The 13,930-nt window shown below is 45.9% G+C and overlaps 5 protein-coding genes across 5 annotated transcripts; 1 reads left to right on the top strand and 4 right to left on the bottom strand.

Annotated features, from left to right (window-relative positions):
• Positions 1 to 468: 468 nt before the first annotated feature.
• On the bottom strand, positions 469 to 4,332 carry BHQ10_001912 (uncharacterized protein; the record flags this gene model as incomplete). The annotated part of the gene is made up of 7 exons (XM_040874000.1): positions 469 to 1,222; positions 1,319 to 1,796; positions 1,852 to 2,025; positions 2,084 to 2,377; positions 2,430 to 2,476; positions 3,519 to 3,862; positions 3,913 to 4,332. 7 exons carry the CDS (start codon positions 4,330 to 4,332, stop codon positions 469 to 471), a joined length of 2,511 nt encoding a protein of 836 aa, XP_040730417.1.
• A 530-nt stretch (positions 4,333 to 4,862) lies between these two features.
• On the bottom strand, positions 4,863 to 5,569 carry BHQ10_001911 (uncharacterized protein; the record flags this gene model as incomplete). The annotated part of the gene is made up of 2 exons (XM_040873999.1): positions 4,863 to 5,310; positions 5,373 to 5,569. 2 exons carry the CDS (start codon positions 5,567 to 5,569, stop codon positions 4,863 to 4,865), a joined length of 645 nt encoding a protein of 214 aa, XP_040730416.1.
• Positions 5,570 to 7,514: 1,945 nt separating this feature from the next.
• Positions 7,515 to 8,280, bottom strand: BHQ10_001910 (uncharacterized protein; the record flags this gene model as incomplete). Its single annotated transcript, XM_040873998.1, has 2 exons — positions 7,515 to 8,181; positions 8,237 to 8,280. 2 exons carry the CDS (start codon positions 8,278 to 8,280, stop codon positions 7,515 to 7,517), a joined length of 711 nt encoding a protein of 236 aa, XP_040730415.1.
• Positions 8,281 to 9,085: 805 nt separating this feature from the next.
• BHQ10_001909 (uncharacterized protein) lies at positions 9,086 to 9,837 on the top strand (the record flags this gene model as incomplete). Its single annotated transcript, XM_040873996.1, has 2 exons — positions 9,086 to 9,129; positions 9,183 to 9,837. The coding sequence occupies 2 exons, from the start codon at positions 9,086 to 9,088 to the stop codon at positions 9,835 to 9,837; spliced, it is 699 nt and encodes a 232-aa protein (XP_040730414.1).
• Positions 9,838 to 10,839: 1,002 nt separating this feature from the next.
• Positions 10,840 to 13,144, bottom strand: BHQ10_001908 (uncharacterized protein; the record flags this gene model as incomplete). Its single annotated transcript, XM_040873995.1, has 3 exons — positions 10,840 to 12,958; positions 13,011 to 13,024; positions 13,079 to 13,144. The coding sequence occupies 3 exons, from the start codon at positions 13,142 to 13,144 to the stop codon at positions 10,840 to 10,842; spliced, it is 2,199 nt and encodes a 732-aa protein (XP_040730413.1).
• Between the last annotated feature and the right edge of the window lie 786 nt (positions 13,145 to 13,930).

Below are 13,930 nucleotides of genomic sequence, written 5' to 3'. Positions count from 1 at the left end.
AGTGCGAGGTACAAGATGGAGAGATCAAGAAGAGAAGAAAAGGAGAAGAAGTCGAGGTAGGAGAACGAGAACAAATACTCGAGGGGTTTAGGCATGGCTACTGGTGTCTGTTCAAAATGGCTGAAAGCAACCACGATAGAGTGCTCCGGTATCATATTCGCAGTAAACTCACTCACCTTCCGGCTATTATTGAGGATAATCAATCTTTATGTCATTTGATCATTATTTTCAGTCTAGACGGCAATAGCTAGCCATCGTTCTCTCTTTTAGTGAACTATTAGTGCAAAGGTCTTTGTTAGCAAATATGGTGCCTCTTTGTTTCCCAACTCCTTTTGCTGTTAGTGGCTTATCACTAGGTAGGATCTGGAGATGATTTCCCAGGTTCATGCAAGTTGACTGCAATATGCTTTCATGTGGATTCGACATGATTAACCGATTCAATAAATAATCATACAAGAATAGAGCGAATCAGATAGCTCGCGAATGCCTCACGACCCTGATCCTCGGCACCAGACTCATCTCGGCCCAGTACCCTCTCGTCAAGCGTCGAGTAATTTCGTCTCGCATTATTTTGTAGTAAATAACACCTTTATCACCCGCAATATATCTGATTGCGTCGATCTCTATGCTGCTTCTATCGTCGTGCTGGCGTGGCTCGGATGGTTTGATGAGCTTGAATCCGCCGAATCCGACGATAGTATCTATGATTTCCCACGAATCGGCGTCTGATGAATGTAATTTAAGTTGCTCAAATTCTTGGTCTTCGACCAGTGCATAATCAATGTTTGACCAAAACTCTGGTGTAGACTTCAAGACCGGGTCTTCTGTTTTATCGTATTCCCATTTTGTGGCAATGTTGGCCTCCTTTTCACTCCCACCTACAAAGGTAGAGTTCTGAGATTGTTGTAGAAATCTAGTGACACCTGTCTGGCATGCCAGGTTACCCATGTACAGGGTAATGCGGGGTTGACTGCCTTGACCGTGGAAGTGAGCTCGTTGAATAGCCTGAGCCCCTGGATAGTTTGCCGACGAAATCGGCAGGAGGATAAAAGTGGAAAATAAAAAGGAGCCGAGCGTGGACACCACCAATGAGAAGGAGAGTAAGCGATAAAGTATTGACTTTCCACGATTGGTCCATATATTCGCCGCGCCTTGAGCTGCTGCTGCTGTCAATGCCGGGATAATATAGATAATGAACCGCCACTCTTTGTGTGGTTGAAAACTATACACCGCAACAAAAGCAAGCGATGGAACAATGAAAGATAGAGATGCCTGTCTGTTTTTGCATACTAAGAGCGAAGCAGGTATGCATACCAACCAGGTCAATGGGTTGAGAAGGAGGCGAGGCAGAGCACTAGTAAAGTAGAAGTACCAGGGATCAGTCCCCCAGGCGGAGGCTTGACCTGACACCACGTTGAATTTGAATGCACTGAATTCGGGCCAAAGGGGAAATTCTTGCCAGAAGTAGGAATCGACGATCACAGTGGCTGTAAGACCAACAAGAAGCCCAATGATCCCGGCTGGTATTATATCTTGCCAGATACGAATCCGCCGTGTCAGGAAATAATAAATAGTGTTCGTCGCTAGCAAAAGTGCGAGCTCCGAACGGAATATAATGCCAGCGACAGTGAAAAGGACGAGTGCAAGCCGATATCTTGAATAGTTAGGTAAGACCGTAGTACCTTTTTTGGTGTCCCTTGTAGCTTTTGTGGCTTTTTCCTTTGTCCTTGTAGATTTAACACTTTTTGCATCATTTCTGACAGGCTCCGGAAGAAGAAGTCGCAACGCAAGTGTGGCTAAAATGTGTCAATATTATGAGATTCAAAAGTGACTATGAAGCAATAAGCTTACTCATGCCAAAGGCAAACATGTTTGACAGAGTTCGCGACGCATAGTAAGCAACGTGGAACTGGCTGGCCTGAAATAGTAGGTACCAGTAAGCCGTCACGTTGCCGAAGGACTTCTGTATGCCCCGCGCGAATACAATCAAGGATACGGCATTGAACAGGCCAAGGATTGCGCGAACTATCATGAAGTAGCTTCAATTAGCACTGGTGCTACACGTCATCACTGGATAACTTACCCAATAATTGTCTATCAACGTTCTCTTGAAACCAGATGACGGGCCCCGAAGCACTCGCGAGCGCTAGTGCTCCAATGAAAGTGCGGGGAACAGCTCCCGGAAAGCTGAAGTGATCATAGTTAGCCTGGAATTTTTCGGCAATTGCACTACGATTGAGTTGAAGAGGTGACGGAATCCCAAATGTTAAGATATCATGCGTTGCTTGAATGTGGAACGATTCCTCGACTTTTGTATGTGGCGAGGCAAGCAGATGTAGAAGGATGATGGCGGGKATAGATGCATAGAGAATCAAGCCTACTTAGAGTTAGTGTATGGGTTCTTTATCAACCCAATCGACTTAGCCTACCTGCTAATATGGCCATCTTGTCGAGGATGGCATTGATGATGTTCAATCTGGCAAGTGGCAGTATGTCTTCATCAGATAGATTTCCAGCCAGTCGGCAGTGGCCACATGCTTAGGCGGTGGGTCTGATAAGCGTATGACCCTAACCCTAATAAAGCACAACAGGCGGTGGCAGAAAAGCAGTCAAACAGAGCAAACATCAACATCATCCGCCAGCCTGGCCAGCTTCGAGAAACAACCACATCACAGATTCCTTTCGCAGCTTGCCATATCACGACTTCGTGTCAAACTATCAGCCAGAATAATAAAATCCTCCGGCAAGATGTTGTTCGGCTTCGGCAGATTGATATATGGTATATCCTCCTCTGCATACCACTTTTACCCAAAACGACCGATTGACTAACTGGCTAATTGCAACAGTTGCAATACTCCTTATAAATGCTGTCGCAGTTCTCTCAGAAGACCGGTTCCTCGCAAGAAGTACGTTACAATTCGTATAATCTCCAATACATGCTGCTATCTCAGAATCGACTCTGACATGGATATTTGATTAGTTGGCTGGGGTCGTGCGCAACCAGAACCAGGCTTCGGTTCGAGTCATGACAATTCAAGCATAAAAGCGCGGACAGTAAATCTGATTACGAGTGTGCGGACTGTGATGCGAAGTATGTCCTTTGATGAAGTACTACGATTTCGAGGGGCATGTGCTGATAACATTTCGCTATAGTACCCTTGATTGTGATAAATACGGTTATCATTGTCTACGAGTTGATACTGGGATAATGCTGGGGTTTTGGCAATCGATATGAATAATGCATCTGGGATTTACGAGCTCGGGTCTCAAATTTCTTACAACACCGGTCCATACTTTTGTTCTACGGCGCAGTTTTATTTTTAGATGTTTATCTGGGCGGTTGGTGCAATATTTTTGCTGCTTACAATTCATACGGCCAGCGTATGTGACTTAGTCAAAGAGCATCTAATCAGCTTGATGTTTACATGGTACTACTTCTTATTGCTACCTGCCAATATGAACTAGGTGGGTATGCCTGGGTGTGAGAACCAAGGTACAAATATGGATTCAATTCTTACTCTTGAGAAATACCTTCAACAATCGCCTTCGCCAACACCTCCGGAGCCAATACTTGCGGCATATGGCCCTCGTTGATGGTGATTGTAGACACATTTCTCGCATTCCTCGACTTGAGACTCTCCACAATTTGCTGCTGTCTTTCCGGGGGGACGATATTGTCTTTCGCAGTGTGTATGTATGTCACGGGGACATGGTCAACCGCAGCGTTTGTGGCCGGATCAAGGAAGCTTGTCGTCGCATGGATGGTAGTGTATTTCCGGCCTGTTTCCAGGGCCTCGTTTGACGATAGCCCGTCGTAGAGGTAAGAGGCACCAGCTTCTGTATCGAAATACATGTAGTCGCCCTATAAAAAGTCAGAATATTGTTCCGAATACGGGTGAATGAAAGACACACCAATATCTTGATGGTAGGACCCAATTGCCCTCCCATCGCCTGAATAGCAGTCTCTCCAATCTCTGCAACTATAGAAGCCACATAGATAATCTTAGTAACACCACCGGTGCTCTTGCCCTGCGCTTGACGCTCGCTATGAGTGACCTTTTTGACACTTTCGGTAGCTACAATGCCGCCATAAGAATGTCCAACGACGACAACGTCTTTACCCTGGTTTAAGAGCGCTTCGATGACTCCCCGGAAATAGGCGGCGTCTTCTTGTAATGTTGCTGCCTTTTCGGGAGGTGCGCGGATGGTAGATTGGAGAGTGCCGACGATGACTTCGTAGTTGTATTGTTTGGCTAAGACGGAAGCGAGTGTCTCGTAGGCTGCTGCAGATGTGAAGGAGCCAGGGACGATGACGATGGTTGGCTTGGACATTTTGATAATGTGCTGATGTATGTAGACTGCCTTGCAAATTTTGAAATGATTTGAATGTATTGATTGTTAATTTCAGACTACATCCTAGGCTTTGACTCGTATTTATGTGCTCTCAGCGAACATAGTTACGCTCGGCATGTCGAAAGGACGATTATAAATCATGATTTAATATTTGTGAGCATGTCAGAAATCTGATGCTTTCACTAGATTTACGCTCAATCTATAAACTTAATGAGATATCTGGCTGCTTCGTTGGTTCGTGGTTCGGCTTTTCTGACAAACTGACGACGCCGGGATGTCAGAAAAGTTTCCTCTTTAGGCAATTATGATCCGCAACAATTCGAGCACGTCATGCCTGCTTTTCAACTATCAAGTGTGCAAATTTAGACTCATATTTGAAATCTACGTTTGTACGAGGTGAACTTTTTAACATAATATCTGTAGAGGTTGTTTGGACTATAAGAGCAGCTATTGTTATCGCTTAAGCATAAATACATCAATTAATTCGTCATGGTTCCGCAATCCCCTTTTTAACAGTCCTCATCACCAGTGCCACGAAGCTCAACAGTCCATCCAGTCGATGTTCCATCGTTGTTGTATATCAACATGTTCACGTTGGTCGAAATATCAAATCCATGCTCAAGACCTGGGATCGTGTTTGTAACATTAATCGCCCGTTGACCAGCAAAAGAATCCAATTGCTGGTGCGCACTCGTACTCAAATCGTGCAAGATACGCACATTCCCAAACGCAGAGTTCGGGTAGTTGCAGTTGGTGTCGTCTTGGCTGATGCATGAAAAATCCTGGTTGATGTGTTCGTTGAGCAGACAGGTGGCGGCTTGGGCGTCATTGTCGGTGATGGTGTAGCCGCCTTGGGTCCAGCAGATGTCGGCTGCTGTGTAGTTTGTGCCGGATATCTCAGTATAGACTCGTGCCCACCAGTTTTGGTCGTCATGGGTGCTTTTCCAGGTGCATCCTCTATTCACCAAGTTAGTTTTCCTATGAGGGGTGGTAATGTAAGGAATATGGGCCAGGCTTACGGTTGTTCAGGGCCAAGGAGACTATTCAAAGCACCAGAGCCAGCGCCGGTAATAGCAGCAATGATGAGTTCTTCTAGGAATTGGCGCTTTTCGACTCCTTTCTCACCTTCGATAGGGACAGGGTTGCCCAAGGCAGGGGCTCCAAGGAGGAGGCCGATAAATAGGCCGCTGAGAATCTTGGTTACGGATGACTTCATGATGTTAATTTGCGAAGTAGAGATTGAGATAAGTTATGAATGGGGTTTTTCTTGTCTAGGCGAAGGTTCCTTTGTTGTGGTGGTTGATATGAATGCCAACTGACCTGGGAAAACATCGTCTTCTTATAGCCAGAATGTCAAGCATGGTAACCACATCTAATATCGCATTTTCTCTCTTTTATTGGATTTGGTCGTACGTTGATGTCATCTGGGCGTCCTCGCCTTTTCATGACATGATTAACATCATTGAAGCAATATGCTCGGTTGCATCCATCCGACTTCGCACACATGTCGTGAAAATCACCCTTAATGGAACCTTTAAGTCGCTTGGCAAACGTCTCTGCAGAGACCTGATAAGTTATTGTACAACGGAAAGCATCTGTCGATCTCCTAGTTATGTATCTACATCCGCAGATCTTGGTTGCATGTGGTTTTGGCCCCAAAATTCGGCCCAGTTCTATATTTGGGATTCGGCTTAATCAATACTAGTAATTCCACGCGCGATCAAACAAACTTTGAACATACGTAAAATGTAAGCAGTTTTCTTATAGTTTAAGAACTGTAAGTTGGTTGCTTGACATCTTGTGGGGGTCGGATTAGGGTTTGGACCCCTCGAAGTTGACGTCAACCGTAAGCACTAGGTACACGATGTTAGATGATAATAGGTAAGAGGTGATGATCGACATTCGATATTTTCAGCCTTCCTACGATGGGTCTTTGAATAAAGTCGTGAGCAGCCCAATCGCTGTATTGATCGTCCTACTCACCAGTGTAGGCGAAACACTGAATATTGACATCTAAGGGATGGAAAAGTAAACCAGATGAGTTTCTATTCATGTACTATAATAGTCTAACATGCCATGCTGATTTGCTGCGTCTTACTTACAGTTTTGATGCTAGATCGTCCATTTGCATCAAGATTGATCTGTTGCAGACGACTCTTAAGATAGATTTTTTTCTGATTCATGTCACCACTCATACGCAAAATGCCCAGGTGATCAATTGACATATGCGGAAGTGACGATTGGAACCGGAAGACGATGCATCAAATGTATCCAGCTGGCTTCTATCTTGGCAAACCTGGAAAGATTTTTTTGTGATCTTCAACAGCACCTTTGCAAACAAGGTCATGCCAATTTGTATTTATTCTAGCAGCAGCTCCCCACTATCTAGGTGCGCTTTTCGAGCATATCGTTGGTTTTAGTGCTCTAATTGCTGTAGATACGATGGCTTCACTATTGATTCGAGTAGTTTTCGATAACGGAAGGGGATATGTATGCGAGACCTTCCATGAAGTATCATTACGAATTTAATCGGTAACCAGGCTTTCGGGGAGCATGGTCGACATATCTATTGGGGAGGAAAAGGGGGGGGGCCCACAACTTAAAAGTTTTGGCGTTCATGAGAAATTGAGTCGTTAATCCGCACTTTTCTTTAACAATGCTAGGTCTGGTGGATGAGGGCTAACGATATCATCGCGGAATGATTTCGGTTACTATGAGATTTTATGTGACTTATTCTAAAACTATCTAAGATGGGCTTTCTACAAGGTCACGACCATCGGTATTCAAGAGGACCTTGATCTGTCCGAAGGAAGGTAGTATGGTCATGATCTATTCTCCAACACATGAGAGGTAAAGCTACGAATAATTACTTATATACTTATCCCTCCAGATATATAGCTACCAGTGGACATGATCGATGACGGGGCCCGCAGGCTTCTAGGTCGGTCATTGTGATTTGTGTGCGAGCCAATTTACAGCGTTGACGGTAGAAGAATAAGAGTGTGTAAGCCCTTGGAATTATTTTGAAAGGCTCTAAATTGCATGAATCCCTTCAGGCGCCCACCAGGTCAAGCTTGAACTCAATTGAGTATTGTTGATTGCTTTGATTGTATTTGTCGCACATGATCAAGAATCCCTGCTTCTGCAAATTGCAACTTGCCTCAAAAAATCTCCATCTCAGTCTTCTCAGTCTCCATTTTCATGTCAGCTGCTACATGAACATGATAGTCAGAAGCTTTGACCTCCGCCCTAGTTCCGCGTCGCAGATCCAACAACTTTGAACTAAGCTCAAAGAGAAAACGCTGCGGCACTCTCTCTGAGTTGAAGTTCCCATAGTCAAGCCATTTACCACTGCCAACAGAGACGTGCATATCTACAAGTAATCGACGAATGGGAGCTAAAAGATGAGTGTTGTTGTAGGCGTATTCAACCACTTCTGTAACAGGATAATACCTCTTCCCATCCGATGCTGCCGATGTACTTTTCTCAACAATAGCATCAATCGCTGCATTCTGGAACCCCGTGTCCATCAATTTGTTCCCGAGTGTATAAGCCTTGACGAGTTTGAGGTATTCCTGGTTTGCCGCACATCCTGGTTCGTTACAGCATACAGGAAGCTTGTTGTAGTAGAGCCAATGGACGTAGATGCCGAATATCTCTGGCTCGTCTTCTGATAGCTGAATGGTGCCAGTATGCTGCATGGATTCGAGGCAGGTAGCTGACATGACCTTATCGAAGAAAGGGGACGAGGCACGAATCAATTTTTCATGGACGAAGAATCTCTCTTTTCCTTTGCCCAATAAGAATTCAACTGCTCTCCCCATAAATCTATAAGACATTAGCATGAGATATCTTGAATCAAGGTCAACGTGTGGCATCATACTTTTCGCCTTCATTTTTCGCGACTCTAATTGCCGTGGAAAACATCGTGCTAACCTCAGTCTTGGAAATACCTTCGGCAGAACAAGTCGTGCACTTAACAGAAAGAGAGGAAATTAAGTGAGAAATCTCGAACAAAAATATAGAACGGTCTCACGAGGCCCTCGATCTTCGGCCGGCAAGGGCCAATCCATATACCGTAAGAAGCACAAAGACTAGACATTTTGTCTTTAATGATTATAAAACTATCAGTAATTGGCTGGAAGCTGCTGGTAGAATACAGCACATCTCGGGAGTCACCGTCAACAGGCTGGGCGCTCAATTGTCAGCCAACTTATACCTAATGATTATAGCGTTGCGGGCTGCCTCCAGTGACCTGAAGGTTGAGCTCGTTTAGGGGGCCGTCTCTCTTATTGATGGCAGTTCCCTAGCAGCGCTGTATTTGACCAGCAAATTCTAAGCATTTACTAGTAATTTGATAGGTATTGAAGACAGAACTTGACGAGATCCCCCGTGTGTGGTAGGCGGTGCCTGGTCAGGCATAGTATTGATCTATATGCCCTCGCCTAGGTGCACACAGAGTAGATAGAATGGATGCCTCAATACAGACAGTTATGAGCCCTCATCAGAATTTGTGGTCTTTTTGCTTTGTGCTTCATGTACAATATGTACCAACCGTTCCGGGGCATTGAGGTAAAGGAAACATCCTTGTTAAGTTGCCACTTTCAACCTATCAAGCTCTCGAACTGCCATCCTCCACAAAGCATCTCAGCCACATCAACTTGATCCGAACCCGCGCTAAGCTGCCCTCCTTGAGAAAATTCCAAACAACTTTCAGACTCACTTAGACAACATGTCTTCGCTGCCGATCCGAGTTTCTAAAAATGATGGGGAGAAGTATGAACCAATCAAATATCTGTTCACAACTGTATATGCTTATATTTTATCAGGCTCATGGGGAGAACAGTTGACATCGCTGTCGGGCCTCAAGGCGAGATCTCCAGCGTTCATGAGAAACTGATTCGTAAATCATCCCCTTTCTTCGACAAGGCCTTATCGGGTGCGTGGCAAGAGTCCCGTGAACGCACTGTTCGGCTGCCCGAAGATGAACCAGAAATATTCGCCATTTACGTTCACTGGCTCTATTACGGCACGGTGCCCGTGGTCTGTGATGAGACAGTTGAAATGAAAGGTGTCGAATATCTTAATCTTGCCAAGGCTTATACACTTGGAGATAAGCTCATGGATGTTGGATTTCAAGACGCTACGATAGACGCCATTGTCGATGCAAGTCAAGTAGGTCTTGCGGATGGGAGCTTGTGGTATCCTGGTATGCAGATAGTCCAGTATGTATATCACAATACGAAGGAGTCGGCTTCCATTCGTACAATGCTTGTCGATATGTTTTTGATGGCTGGGACTGGTACATGGCTTCGGGAAACCAAAGACCGCTCCACTGTCCCACAACCTTTTCTCTTTGAGCTTGCTGCGGAGTTGTTGGACCTTAGAGGCGGTATTCGGTCGACAATTGAGCCTTCTAAGTATCATATCCACGGCTCAAACGATGCCCTGAAAGAGGAATCCACCGAGAAGGAAGGACCCTAAGACTCGGATAGTTGCAAGGTTGAGGGTCAGGCATCGATATTATCCTCCACTGGCCTATGAATCAGACGAAACTCCGACTAGTGAGCAACAGTATGCCAGAATTACTGTGTCTTGAGTCTTCTCGCCGAGAGAAACCACCCTTTGAAATTTTCCGCTTATCATACGTGTAGGGTTATATGTGTCTGCTTCGTGTGGTGATTGCCTTCGCAGAGTACAACATAGTAAGGACTTATCCAGTATCATTCGTCTTGGAAGTGGCGGCCAAATTATTGGATCGGCGGGGGCGATCCAAGCACTATCATTTTGAAAAGGAGGCGGAGATGGGCTAGGGAAGGTTGCGTGGATAGGGCTTTTTGGTATTGATTTTCGATCTTTGTTCTCTCTTTCTATTCTCCATGGCTAGATGTTGCTTTCCTGTCCGCAATAATGGAAATCCGAGTGAATCAGTTACTGTCACGTAGCTCGTTTGACGAACAGGATCTGAAAATCATGCCAGTTTAGACCATTAATAGACTAGATTACTCGGACAGGGAAATTTTATCAGCGAAGAGTTCATGTAAAGCAAATTGCACAGATCCTATTAAGCGATAAACCTAGGATACCTAGTGTACAAATGTATAATTTCGAAGTCCCGACTCGAGCGAGTGTGTGCATGCAATAATAATAGTCATTCAACAGAAGCGATAGTAAGCTACAAACGCACCGAACCGAGTTGCCTTCATGATATAAAACGCCACGGTTAATGAGACAGTTCCCAATTCAACAGAAAGCCAAGCAAAGGGTATCGGACTGACAGATCCAGAGCCGACGCACATAAGCACAGTGACAAGGGAAAAAAGAAAGCAAGATTTTTTGGGTAGTGACAAAAAGACCGAATACACAACGCTACCGACGCAAAGCAATGCACCGATGCTCATTTTTTGGAGAAAGAGAGTCAACCTCATTTCGCACCTAAGTATGTACCAGAATCGAAGATCATTAAGCGAAAATAATATAACGGGCTCAGCCCAGTAAGCTCATTGATTTTTTCCTGATTCCGAAACCCTTCCATTTGTTGCCCTTATCTTTATCGGCTTTGTCGGTTTTGTCGGCTTTGCTGCGAGGAGCAATTGCAGGGATCTGGGTGACTGTTTCTGGAATAGCGCTACGAGGTGGCGGCGGCGTTTCCGCTGGGGCATCCTCTTCAATGACATGCTCGTGCAACTTCATGTCCGGAGGATGGCCATTCTCAGAAAGAACATCTGGGCGTGCAAATTCTGATGACGCTGCTCTTTTGCCGCCTTCTTTCGGTAATGCAAATCTATGACTCAAGCTCTTGCTGCTTCGTCGGAACCGGTTCAAACCACCTGCCAGTGATTTGTGTTGTCCGTTCTCTCCATTCTCCGTGCTGGTCTTTCGATCTTCTTCGGCTTTTGTTGCCTTGCTGAGCTCAAGAACGGCCTTCATTTCGGCGTCTTCGCGCTTCAAGTCCTCCCTGCGCTTCGCCTCTAGCTCTTTGCGTTTTAGTCTGTCGGCTTTTTCCTTTTCCTTTTCAGCCGCCTTTCGTTCTTTATCTTCTTTGGCCCGCTCCTTTCGAGACTGTGCTTCGGCTTTTTTGCTGGCTCCTGTATCCACCGGAATTTGTGGCAGAACAGGTGCGGGAGGACTCGTCGAGAATGCATGTTCTGGATGAGTTGACATTTGAGGTGCGGTGGGAACAGCTCTCAGAGGCGTCAAACGATGCGCTTCATCTTCGGGCGGTCCTGTGTAAGTGTGGATATGATTGAGGGGTGAAGTCAGAGGAATTTCGTTCCTCAAATCCGCAGCCCCATTCATTGGGTTGTGGCCTTCTTGCTCTTGTTCTCGTTGTACGGCTTCCAAGGTGGTTTCTTGGTAAAACAGAACATAAGCGCAGGCGAGTCCCGGTCGATCCCCGAAGAAGTTGCGCACGTAGCTCTTGTCTACCGGTTCCACCATCTCGTCGTCAAACAATAGCCAGCCGCGATCTTCGGTTTTGATAATAGATACATAGTGACCGTGATAGGGACCGCCTCCGATATGCACCACTACCGCGTACAACTCGTAAAGACGATCTGGATCTTCGGCATCGTCCGTAGTGTTGAACAAGCGAAGATGATAGGGGTAGACGACGCGATGAAATAGCTTCTGTAGTCTTTGTAGATCCTCTGTATATTTGAAACGCTTCAGGTGCAGAGCAAGAATTTTTGGTAGTCGCTTGATTTTCATGCGCTTTTCGGCTTCCTGCAAACCACCGCAGTTGTCGCAATGGAATTTGTTTCTTTCGCAAAGCATTTCCTCTGCGGAAAATTTCCGCAAACACGATGTAACTGACGAATGCTGTTCTAAATCTACCGATAGATCCAAAAACACTTCATCTCGTTGTGAAACTTTCTCGCAAGTCAGACACTGCGTTTCTGATGTTAATGTACCCTCGAATAATTCATGCACCCAGCGAGTGGTATTGGGTGTCTTCGATCCTGTGGAACCGCTCACTTGTGTTCCGGTGGAGGTCGTGGATGAGTCCGTTACGGCGACAGTTTGCTCGGAATCGGTGTTATCGGTGGGGAAGTTTTCAATCTGTTTCATCGATTCGGCCTCCACGTTTGTGACCACTTCGTTGAGTAGAAGATTCAGAAATTCGTGCGCGTCTTGGTGCATTGCAGTGCGGAACATCTCGTTCTCACGGCGAAGAACCTCCAAAAAATGGTGTGGCCTGACAACGCCGAGTTTTGACTGGCTGCCCACCACGGACTCGAAGATATCTTTCAGCGATGTGAATAGCGACTCTGACATTCCATAACTCGCCGAATTATCTTTCGTTTCGAGGAGCGGGAGCGTTTGAATAGCGACCTTTTTCTTATACTCGGGCGAGTCTTTGTCTTCAGGTTTCTGCGGCTGGACCGGAGTCACGCCTGCATTGCGAGATGACGATTGACCTGCCGTATGCTTTGCCTTTGCGGCGGCCGCTTCGGCTTCGAAGAAGGCTTCTGGACTCTGGTATTTTAGGTTTCTGGAAAGAGCAGTTTCGAGCGATTCGATCGGCGTGCGCTTCGGATAGTTTATGACGGACTCTCGGAAGGGGACCGAATAGTATAGACATTGTAGGATGGAGTTGCAATAACTGTGCTCAGCGGTTAGTGCGGTGACAAGCGGAACCCGAACGGATATTGTACCATGTGTTTCCATACTAGGTATTGTTAGTTTTGGATTTTTATGAACGAGGAAATTGAAAATGACTTACATTCTCCATGCCAAAGAACTTATCGCTTCCATCGGCTCSCACAGGGCTCCGGTCTTCCTGCAGCATTCGCTCCAGAGGGCTGATTGGTAATACATGATTGTCTTTTTTCGGGGACGATATATTCGTTGTGGGCGATAATGGGCCCTGCGATAAACAAATTAGTATGAACACATCGAGAAAGAAGGTACCATCATGGCTGTCTGCCTAGCCGTGGATGATGGCACAGGCTGCAATTGAGCCTGAGCAAGCCAGCCGCAAAATGCAGAGACAAGAACATACATTAGTAGACCTCAGATTCTTGAAAAAAGACCCCATATTGATCGAACCACGCTCAATTCGCACTCATCTGGTGTCTGATCCCAACTAGGTAGTCGTCGGCTGTTCGAAAGATAGAGGTCAAGGTTAACGGGATTCCGGCCGCGATACGCCGCGGGCTGCGAGCAACGAGAAAGTTCGTGAGAATGTCCGGCGACAACGAAGAAAAAAGGCCACCAATTGTCGACAATATAATGGGGCGACCGTAGAGATGCAATGCGCGAGAGCCGCCCCTCGAACAATGGACGTGAGATTCGTAGGGATGTAAGGTTTTCTCACTATGGTCGGCGACGGCCGAGATCAGCGTAGCTCTGTCTGCCTTGTACCTTCCTAGGCTGATCCGCAGCAATTCAAGAACCAGGCTGGTGATCGAAAGATGAGTTGTTGAAAATGATCAGGAAATGAAATAAAGAGGAAAAATGTAAAGATTGCTCAAGAAATAGGAACAGTCGGAAGAGGGCAGGCAAAGTATGGGTAGGTGGAGGAAGGCCAGATGGCGCAGGTACTGGTTCACTAAGAGACTTTGTCTGGGGCTGC

Source organism: Talaromyces amestolkiae, assembly GCF_001896365.1.
Source record: "Talaromyces amestolkiae strain CIB chromosome Unknown scaffold2.1, whole genome shotgun sequence".
NCBI lineage: Eukaryota > Fungi > Ascomycota > Eurotiomycetes > Eurotiales > Trichocomaceae > Talaromyces > Talaromyces amestolkiae.
The sequence above is the reverse complement of the archived record's forward strand: the minus strand, read 5'-3'. Positions and strand labels throughout refer to the sequence as shown.